The sequence below is a fragment of the Necator americanus genome, chromosome IV (genome assembly GCF_031761385.1).
Source record: "Necator americanus strain Aroian chromosome IV, whole genome shotgun sequence".
Classification (NCBI taxonomy): domain Eukaryota; kingdom Metazoa; phylum Nematoda; class Chromadorea; order Rhabditida; family Ancylostomatidae; genus Necator; species Necator americanus.
The window spans coordinates 24,542,508-24,565,005 of NC_087374.1; the positions used below are offsets into that span (position 1 = coordinate 24,542,508).

At 41.5% G+C, this 22,498-nt stretch overlaps 3 protein-coding genes across 5 annotated transcripts; all 3 read left to right on the top strand.

Annotated features, from left to right (window-relative positions):
- Positions 1 to 3,255: 3,255 nt before the first annotated feature.
- RB195_002555 (uncharacterized protein) lies at positions 3,256 to 10,777 on the top strand (the record flags this gene model as incomplete). Of its 2 annotated transcripts, XM_064199868.1 has the most annotated exons (14): positions 3,256 to 3,326; positions 5,854 to 5,905; positions 5,976 to 6,104; positions 6,180 to 6,363; positions 6,457 to 6,590; positions 6,693 to 6,836; positions 6,948 to 7,045; positions 7,100 to 7,199; positions 7,816 to 7,949; positions 8,127 to 8,295; positions 8,853 to 8,900; positions 8,963 to 9,057; positions 9,120 to 9,210; positions 10,592 to 10,777. In XM_064199868.1, the coding sequence occupies 14 exons, from the start codon at positions 3,256 to 3,258 to the stop codon at positions 10,775 to 10,777; spliced, it is 1,635 nt and encodes a 544-aa protein (XP_064055748.1). The 2 variants fall into 2 exon arrangements, with proteins under 2 accessions (XP_064055748.1, XP_064055749.1); XM_064199867.1 differs by lacking the exons at positions 3,256 to 3,326; positions 5,854 to 5,905 and having other exon boundaries at positions 6,051 to 6,104.
- An 8,375-nt stretch (positions 10,778 to 19,152) lies between these two features.
- On the top strand, positions 19,153 to 21,666 carry RB195_002556 (uncharacterized protein; the record flags this gene model as incomplete). Of its 2 annotated transcripts, XM_064199869.1 has the most annotated exons (6): positions 19,153 to 19,245; positions 19,311 to 19,361; positions 19,463 to 19,578; positions 19,639 to 19,711; positions 19,813 to 19,939; positions 20,091 to 20,200. In XM_064199869.1, the coding sequence occupies 6 exons, from the start codon at positions 19,153 to 19,155 to the stop codon at positions 20,198 to 20,200; spliced, it is 570 nt and encodes a 189-aa protein (XP_064055751.1). The 2 variants fall into 2 exon arrangements, with proteins under 2 accessions (XP_064055751.1, XP_064055750.1); XM_064199870.1 differs by lacking the exons at positions 19,311 to 19,361; positions 20,091 to 20,200 and adding an exon at positions 21,323 to 21,666.
- A 135-nt stretch (positions 21,667 to 21,801) lies between these two features.
- RB195_002557 (uncharacterized protein) lies at positions 21,802 to 22,491 on the top strand (the record flags this gene model as incomplete). Its single annotated transcript, XM_064199871.1, has 1 exon — positions 21,802 to 22,491. The coding sequence occupies one exon, from the start codon at positions 21,802 to 21,804 to the stop codon at positions 22,489 to 22,491; it is 690 nt and encodes a 229-aa protein (XP_064055752.1).
- Between the last annotated feature and the right edge of the window lie 7 nt (positions 22,492 to 22,498).

A 22,498-nucleotide genomic window follows, 5' to 3' on the forward strand; every position in this document is an offset into this window, starting at 1 on the left:
CTATCACCGGGCATTGTCCCACGAAGCAACAAAAATGTCCGACGGAATCGTCGGAGATCGTCGTCAGCATGATAACCATTTATTAACTGCCTTATATTTATATTACAGCCTCATTATAGTGACAGAGAACCACGTGCTGGAGATGTTAAGTTCTTTCAACTTTTGGTTACTGCTTTTTTATTCAAATTTTGTCCATTTTTTAGGTGCCATAAAACGGATGCGCATGTTAAAGCACAATATCCAAGCTTGGCGCTGACAAACTTCTTCTCATATGAAGCATTTTGCTCTTTCGTTCCGGCGCGCTACTTTTACAGGAGGTTTGATTGGAGCGCGCCAGCCTTGTACATGCGCCGCATCTTCTGGGCCATTTTTTTTTTACGGCAGTTAGGAAGAATTGGACGGAATCACCCCCTCTCCATGATCTACTTTGCGTTATACGAATACTCCACCTGAAATCCGTACCACCTCAGATTCGTGGGGTGATGCCTTTAAGTCGTACTTGAACAAGACGTTAGACAACTTATTTACCAACTTAGTAGTACAGCAATCGAAATTGAAAATGATTACAGGCGCTTGTGTTTATGTTTGCGTAAATTCACGCAGAAGCTACGTCGAACAGAGGACGTGTATGCCGTGGTTGCGCTCGGGTAGTGCTGACCAAATATGACTGGCGTCGAATATACAGTTGGCGCAAAACGTGTTGTGATGTGTTGACGCGACGCGTCCTCAGTGATGGCTCTACAGTGCACTCAGCTCGATCTACAGTATGCCAAAACTCCACATAGCTAGCTTCCTTTTGTTTGTTTTTTTTTTGTGATTTTTCATCATTTTTCGAATAGTGCGTTAGAAGGATTACATAGACTTAGCAAGGCCCTTTCTCATTATTTTGGTCGTTTGTTTTGCTCATAGAACGCCTCCAAGATCTTAGATTACGGGGATTGGACTTCCGTCCCACTTTTTTCTGCTTTTTTATGGGTGATTAGAGCTTGCTCCAGTCATAGTCATAGGAATACGATATACGGAAAGCATCCTGGACCTACTTCTTCCATTCTTTTTATTTACATTATTTCTACCACTTTTTTTGTGTAGTATTTTATGAATAGAATTATAAAGCCCCCTTCTCTATATTGTAGGGAAATTGATTTGAAAATTAAAAACTGCAATAAAAGTTTGCAAAATCTAGTTTAAAAAAAACTCCACGGAACATTTTGCTTGAATCTACCCTCCATAAGTTTCAAGGTTTTGTGTTGATGCACTTTTTTCTTTATCTCATGGATGAACTTTGCTGAACATTCACATCATCCTTGAGCGTTTGTATACCGAGTAGTAAAATCATTTTATTCCTTCATCCGTAAATGGAATACTGTGAGTCATGAGCTCACCCTAACTTCCAGTTTAATTGACAGCTTAGAGAATTTGGAATTTCTACTTTCAAAAAAAGGAATGACCTGTGGACCTCGATCCAGTTCTAGCTGACACAGTCTTTAACCTTCTTCAGAGTCCGCCATGTATACCTGGTTCCGGCGAATGTGTTCCATCAAACAAGCGCACACGAAGATCTCGGAATCTTTTGTCTGATACACACTTCCTCTTCCGTCCACCTTGCCCCAGTAGCGTTTGCTCAGACGAACGGGTTCGGTGGAGACTATAAACGAAGAAAACCAAAAGGAAGTGAAGTGTCAAACATTCAAATATTCCAAACTATCGATTATCCAAACAGGTGCTCTAATGCTAGAGTGAGTCGTAATTGTTGAGGTTAAAGGTTCTTACATGAGAAAACGTCTCTAATTCACATCTCTAATTTTTCGAACGACAAAAATTTGAAAGAGGATTGACGATAAATTCAAAAATTCCAAGAGAATACAATAAGAGCGTACGCAAGCTTGGAGATTAGTATAACTTCAGACTACTTTGTGGTGACTGCAGAAAAAGTAGAGAGGCAGTTCGACAATTTTATGTGCATCCGTACCTATAATAGAGAAATGTCCCCTGCAAGCTTCACTAGAACAACAGAGATGAGTAAATTCGAACCGCTCGCTTCTCCGAGCTGCTTCGAACGCTGCAGCTTGCGCAGCTACACCCATCCTCGGGTTGATTTAACCGGACTATATTACATATGCAGTGAGACTATTTTTTTTTCTTGGTTTCTCCACTTCAGATTTCCATATTCCCGAGACTGAAGGTGCTATTTTTATACTGTTGGTCGTTTGTAATTCAAGTGCTCATTCCAATGAAGGGAAATTTGCCACGTGCAACGTCTTATTGTTATCCTGCTTCCCTGTTGGACGGTCTTATTAAGGCTTAAATTAGCCTCGCCTTCAGTCAAATCCAAGGACATAGTGGCGAGTTTGTCTGAGAACGCTGTATTCCATAAAAAGAGCCATTTCTCTTCCTTGCTGGTCTAAAAGATTGATGCGAGTTCCATAATTTTCGTGAGATATAGGACTAAAGTGTTACTTTGATCTCTCTCGCATGACCACCCCTGCGTCGTACTGTCACCAGTGGCAGTATTTATGTATCAGCTTCTTTCTCTTATTTCTAGTAGTTTTCATCACCGTTTTTACATGGTGTCTCATGGATACGGTAACGAACGTAATTACGTGACTACTTTCTCACGCGACTAAATGCGTCATACCTTCCTCTCGTAAGCCGCTGCTGCTAATGGGTCAACTAGCACTGGAGCGCAGCAGTTAGGATTGTGGAGGAATTCTTGCTAGCACCCATTGCGGCAGTTCACGACGGTGCCACCCCGATTCCAACCGCTGTTTCCACCTGCTGCTTCGACCGCAGCCGGTTACGCAACGCACCGTACTTCATGTCGTTTTGAGCCGAATATACATGTCTCCAGTATTCAATAAAGAGCAGTCCAGGCTATACTCTACTAATGAATGGTTCAGCCAATCTTAAAGTGGAGTTGGTTCGCAGAAGTGAACTGGCAAAAAAAAGAAAGTGAATTTGCTGAAACACTCGGCACCGACCGCGAATAACTAAGTGAGCGGTCCATTGTGATGGTTGTGTTGTGCTTACCGAGCCAAGCAGGCGCCGAAAACCGTCGCGACCTCTCTCCGAACACCTAAAGGCGTTGTACTACTACTGTTCCAATGCAGTTGTTTACTAACACATTCACCGACGCACGCACAATCGCCGCATATACGCGCACTATTTATTACATGGGACAAAGTACAACCCGGTAAACTCTCAATTCACCCTACCCAGTTATTTCCAAGCTTGGAGAATGATAAAAGCAGTTCTCAGATGTATTCAGATTTGAGGCACGACGATCTAGTACATCGGATGTCAGAGTCGATATCGACCGCTGATCAATGGTCAAAGATCACCACACACAATTGATCTAGGCAAATGAGATCGCTTGGTGTCCGATGTGGTTACCAGTTAATTCTTCGGATTGAAATTTGAAGAGCTGAGCAGCAAGATCGCTCCTAGAATAAAAACATTTTCCAACTGTGTGGTAGGTTCCCTTCAAATGCGTGAGATGACCCCAATGGCTTGCTTATTTTTAGGATGCGATATTATATGGGGCCAAAGTACAGACTTATCAAAAAAAAAGCTTGACCATGAGTGAAAAACCTAAACTTGGATGGAAGTTTGATGAAGTTTCTGGACTCTTTTTGCAAGATTCACGATTTTCTGGTATTCTCAGCAAAACCGAGAGAAGCTGTTCTGCCGCAATGATTAGCGCAAAATGCCGACCGTAGCTTACTAAATCACGATCAGAACTCTTCCAACGGCAGAACCTGCCACCGAGCTCACCCCTTTTCGGAAGTATAGTACAGGATGGTACGTCCGTAGAATTTCTGTGTCTAGGAGCCAAATAATTTACATAATAAGAAAGCTAGCGTTAGTGTCCCCTGACATTCCACACCAACGTTGGGAACTGAAGCATTACAGTCGGCGTGGAACGTGTTGTACCGTTTTGAGGCAGAGCGTCCTCGTTGAAGGAGTACACTAAGCTTCCTCTACAGTATGGGAAAAACCGCCCAGACCTCTCTTCCTTTTGTTTTCTGTAATTCTTCATTATTTCTTCGCATGGTATGTTTTTCATAGTTTCTCATCACCTTTTTGCATAATAGAGTATGAATACGACTACATAGTCTGGCCAAAGTCCTCTCCCATTAGTTTTGTCGTTTGTGTTGCTTCTAGAAAGCCTCTGAGATCTCTGTAGGGATTAAATTTAGTCCACTTTTTTGGTCCTTTCGCGTGATTAGAATTTGTTGCAATCGCAGTCATAGGAAATCTTAAGATCCTAAAACTGAAATTGTCGGCTATATTTGACGCATAAATAAAGCAACAATGTCCACAGGCAGACCGAATCCTTTGCATATGATGCGAAAAGGAGGGAACAACATGATACCATAAACATTATAAAACATCTGTTCCGACATCGGAACAATCCACAGTTTCACAAGTGTGGCTGGAATCCAATTCCTTCAAACTGAGGTCTTTGACCTGTATAAACTGTTGAACTAGCGGAAATGCTTTCTTTGTCTCACGACTATGAAAGATAAAATCATGCAAAAATCCACATTACATGAAATGAACTCCTACAAACTAAGACCTCAGAGGCGTTCTATGTGCAGAGCAGACAAAATTCATGGGAAAGACTTTACTAAGACTATCTAATCTTACTTATTCACTTTGAACAACGAAAAAAAACCAACGAAAAGTCACCAAGCAGGACAAAAAGGAAGGAGGTTCGAGGAATTTCGCTCCTACCATAGAGAGAGCACGGTGCACACCGAGCCACATCGCGCGTCGCGTCGTCATGTTACCACTAATTTTACGCCTGCCGAATGTGACTTACGGATAAAATGGCCAGTATGCGTGAGAAAACTCATCTGAGCCGGAGCGATGAGAGGCGCTAACAGTTGTGTTGATCTTTTTGCTCGCAGAGCACGTTCGACTTTGTACAGAGCATAAAGCGCAGAAGGTTCGTGTCAAGCAAAGAAAGACCGCGGATGTAATGAACGCGTCACTGGCCTCCAGCCTAACCAACCGCATTTATGTATTTGCGTATCGTTGCTCACCTACTCCTAAAAGAACGCTGTTGGCTTGCGCTGCTTGCACAACTGCCCGTACACGATGTAATCACCCAGAAAAGCAGATTTGCTGCAGAATCCATCTCAGCCAAATACCGCGCAGTAATTCCACAAATCCTCGTTTTTCGCATTCCTCCAACTGCAATGCCTTCTTCAATAATAGCAATACAATAGTAGAATTTATTGATACGTAGAATATCTCTCAGTTAAAACATTTGTCCCGATGAGATGACGCGACGAGATAAAACGGTGTATTGTGCTTATAAGGTGAAACGGTGATAAAGCGATGTAGTTTAGTTATATGGAAGCAGCTCGATTCCGTGGTTTCCATCAATTTGGCTATTAAGAATGTTGAAGAAGGGAGAAATTTGCATTTTCTGATATTTGCAGTGTATATATCGTCGAAGGGTGAAACGCCAAAGTTTGCAGTTAGGAGGCATACTGACTAGATTTTTTTGTTCTGGGCAAATAGTGACCAAGCTGTTTGTTCAATCTCTCAAATAAGCAATTGTCCCACATGGGCGAATTTCGTAACTTTATTGTATAGATGGTATTTTTGGATAGGAAAATTATCCTTCATGAACAGGGCGCGATTTAAATGACGTTTTTCATTCGCACTAGTAATTTTCCCCTACGGAACTGTGCCCTTCATGGGTGCTGCTTTCTCACAATTCTTCTGAGACTTTAGTAATTCGACTCGATATCAGCTAGTTGCCATGCTCGTGTCCCCAACTGTTCGATTTCGACGCGAGTTGTTGCGACGTCGCGCGCGAGACATTTAGAATTTATGTTCGAGTACATCTTCCAAATCACTTTGTTGGTATGCGAACGTAGTGTTTAATCAGATTGTGAGCCGTTGTTTCCTTTTCTTCTCTCCAAAAACACTTTTTTGGCTCCGCGATTGGATTCTTATTTCAGAGGCTGAGGGGATTTTTCGGATACAGGCTGAGGTGCCACCAAGCAAACCTCTTCAATTCACGCGGATATCGTGAAATGCTCCATCGCCGTGGGCACAGGATTCTCAATATAGTCATTTCAATATGTTTGGTTCGAATTTCTTCACTTGCTTCCTTAAATCGCAACTTACCTCAGACGTTGAGCCCAATACATTCTCGATTCCAGGTTGGATTCTTTGTCGTTATTATGAAAGGGCCATCTTCGGACAGTATTCTGTTGGACACTCCTTCTTTTCCCTCAGTTCCTGATGTTCATCTGCGCGTAATAAACGATATGGAGGCGGACTTAGCTAACGACTCTAACACTGATTATGGAAGTGAGCAGGACATATCACTTTGGCCTTTCCATAGTGAGTTCATATTAAGTTTTCTTTAATACTTATTTTCGTTTTGGTTTTTAATTATTTTATTGCCACTAACATCTAGTACCACCTCATTTATAGATGCGAATACGAATTTAACTATATCCGGTCAAGATATAGTAGGATCAGTGAATTTTCTCAACGAAAATTTCGAACTTCTAAACCTCGCAAGATTTGGCCCGATCGAAAATGCGAAATTCGTAATTGTTATCCAGGTTAGTTGTTAATAATACTACGGTTGCTTGTACTTCTCTCGCTTTTCTTCCCTGTCTTTGCGCAAGACTTTAATCTTTTTAATTCTAATTATCGGAACTAAGGTTCACAACCGGCCCACCTATCTTGGGTACCTTATCGATTCACTCCGCAGCGCACAAGGTATAGAGGAGGCTTTGTTGGTGTTTAGTCATGATATAAACGTTGCTCCAGTCAATGAAATGATAAGGAATATCACCTTTGCACGAGTAAGTTCTGTCTTTGTCTTTATGTTTTATGTTTGTATTCCTTTTTTTAAACTTTGTCGTTAGTAGTCATGTTCATCGAACCAAAGCAGAATTGTTCGATGTAATGTTAAGGTCCTCCAAATATATTATCCCTATAACATGCAGTTGTTTCCACATGTTTTTCCTGGGCAGGATCCAAAAGATTGTCCCGAAAGGATAGGAAAGAAAGCGTGAGTCTCACTGCATTTTTCATAAAGGATGCATGTGTTCAATAAACATTTCAGAGCGTCGACAATTCGCTGTCAGAACTTCGAAAATCCAGACAAATATGGAAATTACCGCGTTGCGAAGATCACTCAAATCAAGCATCACTGGTGGTGGAAGGTTTGTCGTATTACTGTGCATTAAATTTACGATATTTTTATATAGAGGATAAATGCGTTGTTAACTTATTTGACTCTGAACTGAGAAGGAATTGCATCTGGTTACATTCAGAATAGAAGTAAGTTAAATTTTTCGCTTATCATGTAATGGTAATTAGACATGCAGTCTCTGCTGGGAGTTTTTTGCGTCACCCCAGTACTAGCATGTTTACGTTTCATCAAGCAAAACCTCTTTTTGGTCGGCTGCATTTTTGGTGGTTTTTTGAGATTTGCTCCAGTTTTGGATCTGGGAGAGGAAGTCCTATTTCTCTTTTTGGTCTTCTTGTTTTCACTCTCCTTCACTGAACTGTGTAACTTGATTGTCGAGAGGATGTTATTGCCTGATGGAATTGTCCGCATCTTCAAAGACATTTACCATTCAGAAACCTTGCTTTCGTCGCTCTTCCATATCCCATTTTAGAGATTCCACTTTCGGCCACGTGGCAATCTCCCTTTTAGATCTGAGAGGTCTTCTCCGTCATTCTTTATTATTGTAGCTGTGTCGTGTCTCAGAATGATTCATTGGGACGTTATAAAAGCGGCCAACTATAGAATGTCTGTATAATAATTGGTTTCAGATGAACTATGTGTTTGATGGCGTCTATGACCGTTACGATTTGTCTGATCCATGGGTTCTCCTACTAGAGGAAGATCACTACTTGGCTCCTGATGCCCTTCATGTACTCGATATAATAATACAGAACCGAAAAGAGTGAGTATCTTCTCTGTCTTTTTTTCCAATATCCTGTAATTCGAACTGGTTTTTCTTTCTTTGAAATGTTCCTGCAACATTCATCCTACAAGATCCTGCAAGATATAGTCTGTAGATCTAGGAAGTTCGTATTCTAATTCTAACACCTGTCTTTTTTTATTTCTATAAGATTTTTAGGTACTGTGATAAGTGTGAGATAATTTCACTGGGGTCCTACCTCAAATCGTTCACAAGTTATGGGACGAACATAGCTAAACTCGGTGCTCATCCATGGTACAGCTCGAAACATAATATGGGTATGGCATTTCGACGCGAAACGTGGATGAAAGTTAAAAACTGTGCTGAGGTATGGCTCTAAACCGAAATCTTGTTGTTTATTCCGTTCGTGAATTTTTATAAGCTATCTGAGCCTGAGACCACGATGCCTCCTGACTGTTCTGTTTGTCCTAGTCATCTTTGCACTATAGGCGATCGCTATAGAGGATTAGAACCAGTGCACTGTTCACAAATGTTACTACTTTGTGTTACTTTGTGTTCAAATGTTACTTTGATGCATTATATTAATTGTGCGCAAAAACTACGAAGATTGGGCTTGTAAGTCATTTCCACAACCCATCCACACAAATTGCTGCATGAAGGTGCTTAACTGCATTCCTCACATTCTATTCTTCTGAACCATTCCAAACAAGTTTTCAATCTCAATATGAACCTTTGCGTTTTTCGAAGAGATAAGCTAATGGTATGAGCTGTTTCGACCTATTTGCTTTTTCTTTTAAAATTGTTTGATCTTTTAAAAGAAATTAAATGTCTGGAATTATTCATTTAACTGTATATCTGTTTTTTTTCCAAATCATATTGCTGACATTATCCTTTTGAATTCCTTCTAACGTTTTCAATTTTTAGCTCTTCTGTAAATACGATGACTACAATTGGGACTGGTCTTTGATGCAGGTATTTTTCATATTTCCTCTTGCTTCTTACTCATCATTATTTCACTTCAAAATTCGTTGAAGGTCGTTGTCAAGTGTCTTCCTGAACGGTTTAGAGTGATTTTCACAAAGAGTCCGCGAGTGATTCATATAGGAGACTGTGGTATGCACACACACAGGTTGGAAGAATTGAAAAGTTCACTGCATTCCAACATTTGTGGTAACGACACATGTGTTTCAGGTGTAATGCTCATAATGCGTACGCTTCAGCTCGTGACATCATGACGAAACACGCAAATCTTCTTTTCCCTTCCCGACTTACTGTTACAGATGTATGTTTTCATTATTCTTTTTTCTCTTAATATATAAGGAAAGAAGAAGAGAATGACTAGCGCATATTCAAACAATTTGATTGTTTCAATTACAAGTTCCCCAAAATTTTATGCGCTAGTTGCTACAAGATTCTTTTTTATGTAGACTTCGAACTGAATATTGAAAAATGATATATCTAATATTCTAAAAAAGTACTTTGAGTCCTTTTCTTTTAAGAGTTGTAATAAGTAAAGATCAATCTAATACAAACTTCTTCCTATTCTTGTTAGAGCTAGAATGAGACCAGTTACAAAAGCTTTTTTAAGTAACATTGCGGAGAATTGGGCCTCCACTTTCTCACAAACTCTGAATGCTCCTTTTTTGACGCTATCTTCATATTTTTCCGCTTCGGAATGAATTATTAAGCAACAATAGTAAGCACCAGATTGCAAACTTAGGCATCGAAAGGTCCTATCGGCGGATTGCTGGATCATCAGCTGGGTTTGTGATGGCGTATGAAGGCGCACAGCGTTGCAAAAACTAATAATATGCGAGGGCGAAACACCCACGTGACACTTCGAGCTTAAGAATATACGATTCAAATCACCATGTTCATAATGATGATTTGATAATGTTGCTAAGAGTGTATCGTTTGTCTTCAATCTGTTTAGCACAATTTTTTGAGCGGAACATGCAATACGTAACATGTTAAAAGTTGGAAGTTCTGCCCAAACTAGAAATACTTAGTAATTCTCCTTGTTTGGGTCACGAGGATTTGATCATTCTCAATCGTTATATTTTTATTTTTATTATATTGATTATCTTTATTATTACTTTACTTATTTTACCATATTTCATTTTTTTCTTTTTGACCATATAGTAATTACTACTGAAAATCGGAAAAAGGTGCTACTATTTCTTTCTTTCGTCAACAAGTAGTTCTCATTCTTCTTTGCTTCATGATTAGCGAATACTCGGATGAACAACTTGCTAGGTAAAAGCTGACAATTTTCTGTAGATATTCAGCAAGCACTAGTGCATCGCATCAAATCCATTTTAGTGTGAATAAACTAAAGAATTTAGTGAGCTTACTTAGCCTTTGTCTGCTTATTTTGTCGTAAAACCTCTCCGCTTTATATTTGCCTGTACTAAACTCTTACATTATCTACATTTCACCAACTTGTTCGCAGCATAATCTGGTGATTTGTGACATTTGCAAGAATTAAAAATCGAAACTGACGTATTCAGCTCTCAATCACAACTACTGCATTTATCAGAAGAACAAAAACGTCGATTTGACTTTACCTCAGTAGAAAAAGGAAAACTTTTTTGAAATATTCCTCTTTTTCACATAATACATTTGCGGAACATCAGGTCAGGTTTTGCGTACCACTGCTACAGGTTTCGAGGCGCTCGCCAAAGCCTTCAAAGGAGAATGGCGGTTGGGGTGATGTCCGTGACCATGCTTTGTGCCGAGCCAACACGCACCCGTTGAACAGCACTGCTCACGCTATCCCTGAGTTGTCTAACTTGTTGAAATCTACAGTTCATATCGGCTCCAACGCAGTTCGGAAGGAAGGGCTGTGATAGTGCAGTTCAGACTTGTCGGTTATTCTTTCAATGTCGATATATACATACATATGCATATGGTACATGTACTTTTGGCCAAGATGTCTCAATGTTGCACATTTTCTCAATGTTTCAGTTACATTCTTCACTCGTTTTGAAGCTCATCTCTTGACAGACACATTTTCTTCGTAATATTTCACGAGCCCATAATAATCCTATTTGCTTAACCTCAGTTTTGAAGAGACGGGTTGCAAAACATTGAAATGCGCGAATGGACTATGTTTCTTTTGTGCTGTTTTGTGTACCTGCTTACGGCTTCAGTTCCTTGCCTGTGTCGACATTATCTCTTAAAGTATTTGTCACATGTATTCCGGTGGTTGAAATTTCTACGTACCTCATCATTCAGTGATATTTTATTACTTTCAGTTCTGCTGTTCCGTTGTGCTCGTTATTGTTATAAACACAGGGTTATGGCTTTACTTTCCTTCAGTTTGTTTGAAGATCTTTCTTATGTAGAGAAAAGCAAGCTTCTTCTCAATTGTATAGCATATGAATTTCTACGGGTGTTGATAAACATTTCGAACATATAATAAACATATAAAATAACAAAATGGTTGACGATGACTGATGGTAAACCCAAGCAGTTTTGCTTTTCTGTGATAGGGATAAGGCGGATTCGGAGGATTTTTCCCGAAATGTCCAGTGTGACTTATGTCTAGTCCATTATTACGGTCATACACTATATATAGTTTCACAGCTTGATGTTGCAGAAGTGTTTTCGTTACAGTATTTCAGTGTTCTTGGAACGTAAGGAAATACATGTTTTCGTACAGTGGGGATGGATAATTTCTGTGGATTATTTGTGTACATGTCGCATTTCTATCTAACTGTAACCCGTTCACATGACAGCACATTATTTGCCGAGAGCAAATGACCTAGAACACGAGAACGTCCATAAGTGTAGCCATTGGCACCAACAGAGAAGAAACATAACACTTCACGTTTTCCCGTTGGCACTTATAGACAAACGGTATGTGACATCAATTTTATCGATTACCGCAACTAAAATAGAAGTCAGAAACGGAACGATGGATGTTGCATGTTCTATTTCAGTCCACCTGTCAAGCACTTCTCACTTATTCTTTTAACATTCTCACTTCGTTTAGTCAATACTTCGAAATTTCAAGAATTTCAACGTGACATGATGTTGGTTTTGTTTTCTTTCTCATAAAGTTACCAACTGAGAGTACAGAATCTTGAGCTTTACAAGATTCTTATTATGCATAGCTTTTTTACTTTACTTTTTCATCTCTGGTTAAGTTCGTCAATACTCATGTAGTAGATAACAAGAGTTGTAGCTATATGCAAAATCCCTCTCGAACATTAAACGGAAAATTTCGATTGATGGTTCGCGGGATCTGATCAGGGCTTGAAGTAAGATGAGCACATGAAACCAATATTGTTGGTTCTAAGCTTTATTGACGTTGCAAATAACTCCACATTATGCACATGTGAACACTATTTCCCCTATTTTCAAAATAACACTAGCAACTGCAAAGGATTCCACATTGGACATATTAGAGTTCCGTCGTTGCGCGATGGTTTTGAATTCGTCACACTATTACAAATTTCAAAACACTGCTTCCATGAAATTCCACTCTGTCTTTTAGTAACTTTTAGATCGACGAGAAACCCATCTTGCAGCAGCACTACCTTTACAGGGGAAATTCTTGCAGCCTGTTTGAAGTGTTTATAAAAGTCAGAAGAAGAGTTATAGATCACCATTCAACGAATTATCGACATCGTCAGGAAAGGCTCAGTATTGTCGGCGAAATGAAATTGATTGATCTCAACGGGCGGCGTGAATCAATGCACCGCCACATTGTCGTAGATCAAAGGCAAAGTGGTGGAGATCGCGCATGCGATGATCGGGTGCACAGTCGGCAGTTCGGTTCGGTTCCTCTACACTACATCTGATCCATTTCTCCATCCAAACCCTGTCATCCATCTCGATTGATATGGAAATATCGCCTGATTGAGTACCCGAAGCAATCATTGCCACTCCATGCGAGGCGACTCGTACAGGACTTGCGCGGGAACTCTGACTCCGCCCCCACTGAAATGATATAAAAGGCTTCGATCAGTTGGCCTCGTTAGTTCTTCCTACGTTGTTGGCATGCTGTTCGTCAGGGGAGGTGTTCTCCATCGTGCGTTTTCTGATATTGTGCCACTGCCTGGGGATGCGTTGACGCTCCTGCTCACCGCTCCCGGGTGACTGGCTGGTCCTGGCTGAGGCTCATGACTAGACTGTTACTCGGCGTTGGTGGCAGAGAGTAACGCTCAGGGTTACTCCCTTGTCTGTTTTTTGGTTGCCCTCAAGGCGTGCCCATTGTGCAGTGCCTTAGATTGATCATTGCACATGATGTACGACCTGGAGGGCTTTGTGAATGTGCCCAAGAATATGTGTGTCGTTTTCTCCCTGCAACCCGATGTAGCTGTTATACTGCTTTTTGGCAAGTATCACAGTGTCATTGGGTCGCTGGTGGGTCGTGGTCGTGTTTTCCGTTTTTGTTGTCCACTACACCTTGGCATAGGCTACCCGTAGCATCTGTATCTCTCGTTGGAAGACATGCAGTCGCTGTGGGTGACCGACGCCGGTGTTTCGAAATAGCATGGATCACAGGTTTTTACTTGTTGACTTTGTTGTTTAGCTGTGAAAGCAAAGCCTAACCTGAATCCGTGGGAATCAGACGTTTTCCTCTGCTTCAGGTAAGATTGACGTTGTCAGCGACACTCTGAAAGATTTAGGGTTTTGCAAGTCTTCCTAACGTAGAATACAGTGTCTCGGTCTCCACATATTGGTTAGAAATCGTTTTCTTTTTTCGTTTAAAGGAATAGGGACTAACCTCACACAACTTTAACTCAGATCTTAAAGGCATCACCCCACGAATCTGAGGTGGTGCAGATTTCAGGTAGAGTATTCATATACGGGAAGGGAGACTACGGAGAGAGGGTGCAAATCCGTCCCTTTCTTCTGGGCCGTAAAAAACGGCCCAGAAGATACGCCTTCAGGCGTTCTGGCGCACTATTTTCTGCAAGCGGTTCGACTGGAGCGCGCCAGCCTTGGGACCTTGCCCCCCCCCCTCCAGCCTTTGCCGCATCTTACGGGATGTTTTTTACGGCAATTAGGAAGAAATGGACGGAATCACCCGGAAATGGAATATATATATATACATATATGTATATATATACATATATATATATATATATATATATATATATATATATATATATATATATATAGTCTTGAATGAGTATTAGTTGGTTTACATGATGTAGATACGAAATTTTCCGAAATGATATAACATTGGGATTGTTTCCAAACGCTTAATTTCTCAGAGAATCAGTTTCTGTGAACGAATTGAATCGTACCAACAGCTTCGGATATAAGTTTTTGTAGCTTTGATCACAGACGCTTCTATAGACTAAAAGTGCAATGGAAAAAAGCCGTAGTAACAATGAAGTAATACGAAATGGCGTGCGCTTCATTAAGAATCAAACTTATTAGAAGGTAGAGCCAAAGATTTTGACCGTTAAAGGTTGTTCAAGTCTCATCTGTAATTTCAATCTCTTGCATTTTATTACCAATCCCTTCAGTTTCCTTCATATACCTCAGTTGAGTTTTATGTTGCTGAATACTCACGAAACACTCCATCATTCTCACGAAATTCTGGGGAACAACTAGAAATACAAATAAATCGCCTAAACCTTCTTAACGCCTGCAGATAGTCCAGAAACGAAAACCCCAAATTCGAATCTCAGTTTGAAAAATCGTAATTCTTCACTTTCATGATGACATGATATTCACTTCAGTAAGCATGGAACTGAACAAGCAACAGGTTTTTTCACTGCCAAAAATGCCAATGTTCATATGCTCAGCAACAGGCCTATTTAGTAGGAGTGACAGCGTACCCGGAGCAGCTGTTGCAGTATTAGACATTCAAGGACGAGGGAATACTCGCATCGAGCGCTGGAAGTCATTGGTCCGCTTTTAGCAACAAGGAAGCAAGCTTTTAGCAAGGAGTGCACGATTTGAAATGACAAATGTTTACATCAGAAACTAAAATTGGGAATCAATTGAATTAAAATTAGAAATTTCATACCAATGGAGTTGCTGATGATACCTTTGCAGAAAATCGTAGCTGTTTACTATTCTATAATTGTGAATTGTATATAGCGTATTGAAAACACGCTCCACGAAGAAACGGTGTTAAAGAAAAACACCGTTTTGACCCGCAGCAGCACATGGAAAGTAGTATATTTGGGAGAGCGATAACACATTCTCGTCATTTTGCTAATGATTACATCAAACAGCTATTGATTACATCAAGCAGAAGATAGCTTGGAAGACAACGTAATTTGAGCTAATTTCGCAATCGGGCGTTCAATGTTCCTTGGATGTTCAGTCGGATGCCGTTTTTTACGGCAATTGGGAAGGAATACACAGAATTACCTTCCTCCCATAATCTACGATCCCGTATAGGCTGAAACCACCTGAAACCGGCCTTGCCAGATTCGTGGGGTGATGGCTTCAAATGGGCCAGCGTGAATGTATTTGATTGCAGCCGATTCGCGTCGCATGAGCCAGATCGGACTCGTTTGACAACGATTGTTTGCAACTTTTTTTAGAGCGTGGACATTAGTCGGATGAAAATGACTTGAGGTTTGGTGCCGTTGGGTATGCGGTTATGCTCGGACCGAAGCGGTGGCGCCAGATCCAATCGAGTTTAAATTCATCGCTAACCACTGTCACTGTCCGCTGTGACTGCTGGGCACCGCTGGTCCCACTTTGATTTTAACTGCTTCTTATTTCAACCGCAACAGCAGCAGTGTTGGGGTGTTGCGATGAGACTATAGTGATGTAGCTTGTGCATTCGTTTCTCAAAATTTTTATCCATTTCGACGCAACGTGCCTCGGGTTTTTCCGAAGGGCGTCCTTCTTCGAATTATTTGTTGAGCAAAAAACTATTGAGAAACTCGTTGTACGACCGCAAGCAAATCGGCTGGTACCCGTTTAGTCCTATTGCCAGCTTCTTTCACATGATGATGATCGAAAATATGATCTTTCTGTGAAACTTCAATGTGATAAGATCGTCAGAGCGCGAAAATTGTTGTTTGAACTTGCAGAAGTTCCAAACTCTTGCGAAATCTCTCCCAAGAAGTCTTCCTGCTTTTTTGCTCCAAGCGTTGCTCTTAAAGCCAGCGCAAAGAGGAATTTTTCGGCTTTGGATCTCTCCACTAGTGGATAGTTGTTAGGCACTGTACGCTCTTCTTTTTACATCCAGCTCTTTGCAACAGAAACATTCTGCTACAAATATATGAACGCCCTGTGATCACTTTGCAAACGCCGTTTTATGAGTAATTGCCCACCGTCGGTTGCGATCCCTTTATCCATTAGTTGTGGAGCGGTTTGAAAAGCAGCTACATAAACACTGCAATGGAGTCACGGTCCCTCTACTCATATTGAGACGTTTTATCGGAAACTGACTTTAATGGAAGCTTTAGCTTTCCAATAAGCCGCATCCATCCTATCCTTATAACGCCGTTTTGGTCCTTCTGACGATCACTGCGAACTAGCGTTGACATTTTTGGGGTAGGTCGAGGTGCTCAAGGAGGATGTGTGCGAAAATGTGGTTTCGAGGGCTACGTCAGAGTTGTGTGAAAGGCTCTCACAAGATTTGGAAGCAGCTGGTCCGAAATTGAATCTGCAATCGCACACGTCTAACACATATATCCTAGTTGAGCCGTATGTCCATCGGTAGTAGCGGAGATGCTACGACGTTGGGTGCAGTTTAGTTTATCGCTTGTCAAATATGTGGAGAGCAGTACATCAACAGTCCACTCCGCATTCGGCTTCTATAGGGAACAAAGAACATCTACAGGGCATGAAAAAGAATGTGCGATTCGGCTGGAGCGTGGAGCTCATAGCGTAGGAGACCATCCATTTGGCACAGTTGTTTCGATGTCGTTCTACAAACTGGAAATCATAAAACGTTAGGTGCGTTATGATTCGAATAACGGCCAAAACGCCAGAAATAAGTAGAAGGGAAGAGTGCATCTCCCACGACCAACGAGCTTGTCTTGTACCACGACTTTTTGCCGGTTTTGACCAACGGGAATGGATGCAAGTGGAGATGTGGGTGGCACCCTACTTATTACTAGCAGTCCAATCCTACCGCACGCTGGTATGCCAGCATCGCTGACAGTCACACGAACACTGAGGTAATGGTAATCATTTCAAATTCTCTGATCCTGTTCTTAGTCTACGGGCCTGTTGAATAGTAATTTGTGTTGTGATGATGTGTTTAGGAGGAAACATCAGAAATGTCTTTGACTTTCCTTGAAGGAGGCGGCTACTTTGAAACGTTAGTCGAAATAAAGTGCCGTTAGCGATCTCGATTTTGTGCACCACCTAATGGTAAAAGAAAGGAATCCTTGTGTCAAGATTCAAGCAAAGTCGCACTTTTGCACTACCTCCAATGTTGAAACGTTTTCCTACTAGTTGGTGTGGTTTTTTAGAAGAGCACCAAGATCGCGGGATTCCTACAAGTAAAGGAATCAGAGATCTCAGTTCACCTAACCAAGCAACCATTTAGTTTGTAATGAGGTGAACGCGTGAGAGTGGGTTTCATGTCTCGTCCTAGCGCAAGGAGTTGCTTCTTCGTATAAACTGAAGATATGAATACTCATAACACCTGTAACTCTCGAATTTGTATTAAAGTGTTTTCGTCGCTGTTACTATCGACACAACATCCCGAGTCCTGAAAAGAAAAGCAAAGCTATGACCACTTTTTTGTTCAGTGACTTATTTTAAGCTTTAGGAGGACTATTAAATATGAATAAAACATAGCACATGCACATGACATGGATCAAAAACATACACTTGTTACTGCTCACAATGGCTCTAATCGCGTGCTAAGGAGGGGTGTCACAGCTCTGCAGCGGTTGTGTGAATAATTCAGAATTACGATATGGCGCCATTTGTTCGCGCACTTACATTCGTGCTTGCACTGTGAATTGTCACGGCTCGTGAAGAATCGCAAGCGAGAAATACGGTTGATTTAGGAGCTTTAGAAGAAATGATCTCACTTACTCACCCTAAACCATTAATTAGCGTCGTACCTTCACAATGTCACCATAATACGAACGCCTGCTTAAGTACAAGCGCAATTCCCTGGTCAAGACTTATTTATTTATTTATTTATTTACTTATTTAATTATTCACATACATGAATGGTGCACCAAAAAAAAAAGAAGAAGGAAACACATTTGTCTATGTCAAAACACTCAAGGAAGAATTGGCAAACTTATTGTCAGTGGGGCCTGGCGCAGTCTTTTTCGTGGCGAATACAGTTATGCTTTGAAAAGTTTGCTCTGACCCCGCACAGGTTATATTAATTAACTGATTTATCACATCGCTTTCGTCAATTAATCTTAATCGAGCTTTGTGGCAGGAAAATTTAGTTTGCCCGTCTGTTTAGCTCTACCAATAAAAGCACAAGAGATAAAGAGCTTGGCGTCCAAATAGTTCTGTTCTGAATATCCCAACGCGTTCGACTTCAATTCAGAATCGTTGGAGGTTACTGAGTGTTTTTAGTTTAAACACTGACTTGCTCGGGTCAACACATGTATCAGATAGAGACCGTATCCTCGTGAACAGCTCAGATAAAAATCCATCAACGCTGGAGAAGTGACATTCTCGGTTGACCTTGTGCGTTTTCGACCTGACCTAGCGAAACCTCATGCCCCCGACTACAACCTTGTTAACATCACTATTAATTCCGAATGTATTGCAATTGTAATAAACTATTAAAACAAATAACTTTTGAAATCATCCCAAGCTTCATGTCGAAGCGTTTTTGCCATGTACCGAAATACAGTCATACACAGGCACATCCTCTATTAACTATCATCTTACAGTTAGAGGTGAAAGAGCGAAATTTGGCAATGGCCAAACGCACCAAAATCGACTTGCGAGCGGGATAAGAGATTCCTTCGTGCCCACCTGGGAAAACAAATGTTTGTTAGGCAACATTTCGCAGTTCCTATCTCTCGGCCAGATAAACAGCATTGGAACGTCACTAGCAGTAACTTTATTACGTTCACTCACATCGTCACATTGAGAATGAATTGAATGGACGAAGAAGTTGTCGAAAATGCAAACGACTGACAGTGTGACATTAATATTCAATGCAGACGGTGACAGATGCTCAAGCTCGCCCGCGATTCGCCGGAACCGCCCAGCGGCGCACCGCCCCCGAGGCTGAGGATTGGAGAATTCGCGTTTTTCCCGGACTACCCTTCCTGCTACTGCTACAGTACGCCTTGCGTAGATGAATTCCGAGTTCGAGTTCTCAGAGGCAAAACCACCTTTATCTGCCATGGGACATGTGGTGGAGTCTATTGGAATCGATAATGACAGCCAGGTTGGCAGTAGTTTTCATTTCAGCGTTTCCTTGAACAACCGAAGTAATCGATGAGGGGTGTTTAGGGTAAATGTCGGGTATGTTCGAATAGAATCACCGACAAGTACATGAGTAGAGTGAGTGGAACACGCTGTGTGCTTGTGGTTTTCCCTACCGCTTACATTGTCGCTTTAGTCGGGTTTTTTGGCAGGCTCTCACCTACCAGATCACATTCTAGATCGACTCAAGAGTATACCATGAGAACTGTATCCGCTGTTGTGTTTGCGATGTACAGCTGCAGGAAAAATGCTACGAAAAAGAAGGCCAACTATACTGTAGTGCTCACTACTTCAAGTAAGAATCGAACAGCACTGCTTTCTCGAATTCACTACTAATATGCATCTCTTTCAACAGGGACTGCAGCCCTTATCGATGCTCCGGTTGCAAACTTGGCGTTTCCCCCACTGATATGGTCTACAAGCTAAAAGTTGGTTTTTTTTTTCGGTACACTGGACCGTTTTTTCTATTGGTGACTCTTTGTAATGCATTGTACATGACTATGTCAAATGTCAACACGAATTCTTCCAGACAGGTATGGTGTTCCATGTGGATTGTCATGCCTGCATTCGATGTGGTCGTCGACTGTCTCCTGGTGAGCAGATTCTGGTGGACGAGGCAGCGCAAAGCGTCGCGTGCATGCAACATTTCTATACAGGTGCGTTTCATCAGTATAGAAGTCACAACTTAAAGTGTTTAGTGGATACTACCGAATAGCATTCTCTGTGCTGCTACCGCTTTGCTGTTCTTTGTGGTATTTTAAACGTACCGTACAACTTAGTTTTGCACTCTATTTCTTGTTCTTGCAGTTAGACTTAGGTCACAACCAATTAACGGAATACTGGCTTACTACGTCTTATTTACTTTTTATTGCGGACAGACATTATTCAACAAAGAATTCGCCAAAGAAGTTACTTAGGTGTAGTTTAACTTCTTCTGATGTTACAATGATTTTCAATTTTTCAACACAGGGAAACGTTCAAGTACACTGTGAATATAGAAATTTCAACACGAACGTTCTAGGAGTGACACCGGTATGAACGACTACGACTAGGCTCTCATCTTAAAACATGCTTTTGTACAGTTTACTATGTCAAATGTAATGTTCTTTTTGAGATTAGGCATGCACTGAATGCAGACAATATTCCTACAATTTCCTAGCATTTCGTGGCTTCTACTTCATCTTTTGAATCTGTTTGTTAGGTACGAGATGCGTCCAGAAAACTGAGTTACTCGGATTCTTGTTTCATTGCCTCTAGCTAGCTTCGTTTTTGGTAACGTTTTTTGTCAGTGCGACTTCGTCAGCGCTCTTTATTCTTGAACTTTTCACAGTGCTATCACAGAACGAAAGTTCCCATACTGAAGGAGTTACAAACCAACGCAACCTTAGATGTCATCCAAAAGCAAAGTCTCGTGTTCTTGTCTGCTGAATGTCCTGCATCATGTGAACCATCCCCACGAATCTACAGCAGGCTGTGCAGTGAGACCTGCTTTAATTTAGTTTATAAGTATTAAATAAATAAATAAATATTAGGTTCTCGGAAAATATTTGCTTGCATTTTCAAACTCAAAGGACTACTGAAAGGTAGTGAAGTTGCACCATGATACTAGGCAGAAGACGAAGTCAAAATATTTTCGGAACACATTACTGCCTAGAAAATACTACAAAACCATACGTTAACAAATCGCTGTTTATTGAAACTCTCATTCAGCGACTTTTTTCGTGTCGTCTCCACAAAATCCGCGAAATGCCTTTCCATACTTTTTCTTTGGTTTCTCTTTTTCCTTCCATCACCTGTTTTTTTTTACACTCACGTTGTTATCCGATTTCTTTTTTGAAAGCCTGTTGGAGAAATTAGGTTAGATTGAAATAGACCACCGGTCAACGGTTTTCTCTACCTTTTCTAAGAAGTAGACTTCCTTTGACACCAAAAGAAGAAACCACACACCTCGATGTTAGTTAATAGCATATTATGTACCGCGTATACGAGTCTGACTGCTACCTGCACGTGGTGGCCCTGCTTTAACTAAACGCAATCAGGCGTTCGAGTGTACGCATTGGGAACGTACGAGCTATATAACCTGCACTGTTATATGGCGAAAGCTTCCCATACATTGCAAAAAGGTGCTGTCGTCCAGCACACCGCCGAAGCCCATAACCTGAAAGGTCAACTGCCTGAAGGGGGCATGGAATCTTTGGCAACAACCATTCGTTTCGTCACGCTGAACTGCCGAACACTATCGAGTGAACTCCAACAAGCCGCTCTATCCAGACTTCTGCGATATCTCTGTGTGCCTTTTGCTGCACTGCAGGAAACACGCATGAGGGATCGGCCCGTCATCAGCATCGAAAATTACACCGTGTACTGCGGCGATGCTGATTAGAAAAGTAGATGGCTGCGCGATAGCTGTGAGGAACGATTACAAGAACCTGGATTACGAGCTATCATAATTCCCCTCCACAAGAAGTTATCCGTCACGGACCCCAGGAATTATCGAGGAGTCTCTTTGTTGCGTGTTATGTACAAGATACTGGAGCGCATTATCCTGGACCGACTCATTAAACATCGCGAAGAAACAACACACGACGAGCAAGCTGGCTTTCGTCCTGGCCGATCTACGATTGACCAGGTGTTCATCGTCAGGGGAGTGATCGAAATCTGGCAACGGTATTCGAAGCCAATGCAACCAGCGTTTCTAGACTTTGAAGCCGTGTTCGACTCTCCTCACCGAGGCCGTCTTCTCAACTCGCTCCGCGCCGATGAAGTACCAGGAAAGTTCGTTCGCTTGCTTGATGACATGAATCAACGAACAACTGCTGCAGTTCGAACACCAGCCGGATGTACAACACCGTTTGAAGTGGTAACTGGAGTAAGACAAGGGGCAGTGGCAGGACCTTTTCTGTTCAATTTCGCAATCGACGACATTATGCGAAGAACAGTCGACCAGTGTCCTGCCGACATTGTCTTAGCACCATCTGGGTGCCCCTTGACTGACCTCGAGTACGCCGACGATGTCCTTATATTCGCGGAAAGCAGTACGAAACTTCAACATGTTGTCAACTTTGTATGGAAGCTGGCTGCAGCCTATGGACTACGCCTACGACCTGATAAATGCGAGCAGATGTTGATCTCTTCGAGACCTCGAACGGGAATCAGGGTGGACGGACAACCGATAGAACTCGTCGATGAGTTCTGTTACCTAGGCTGAACGCTGA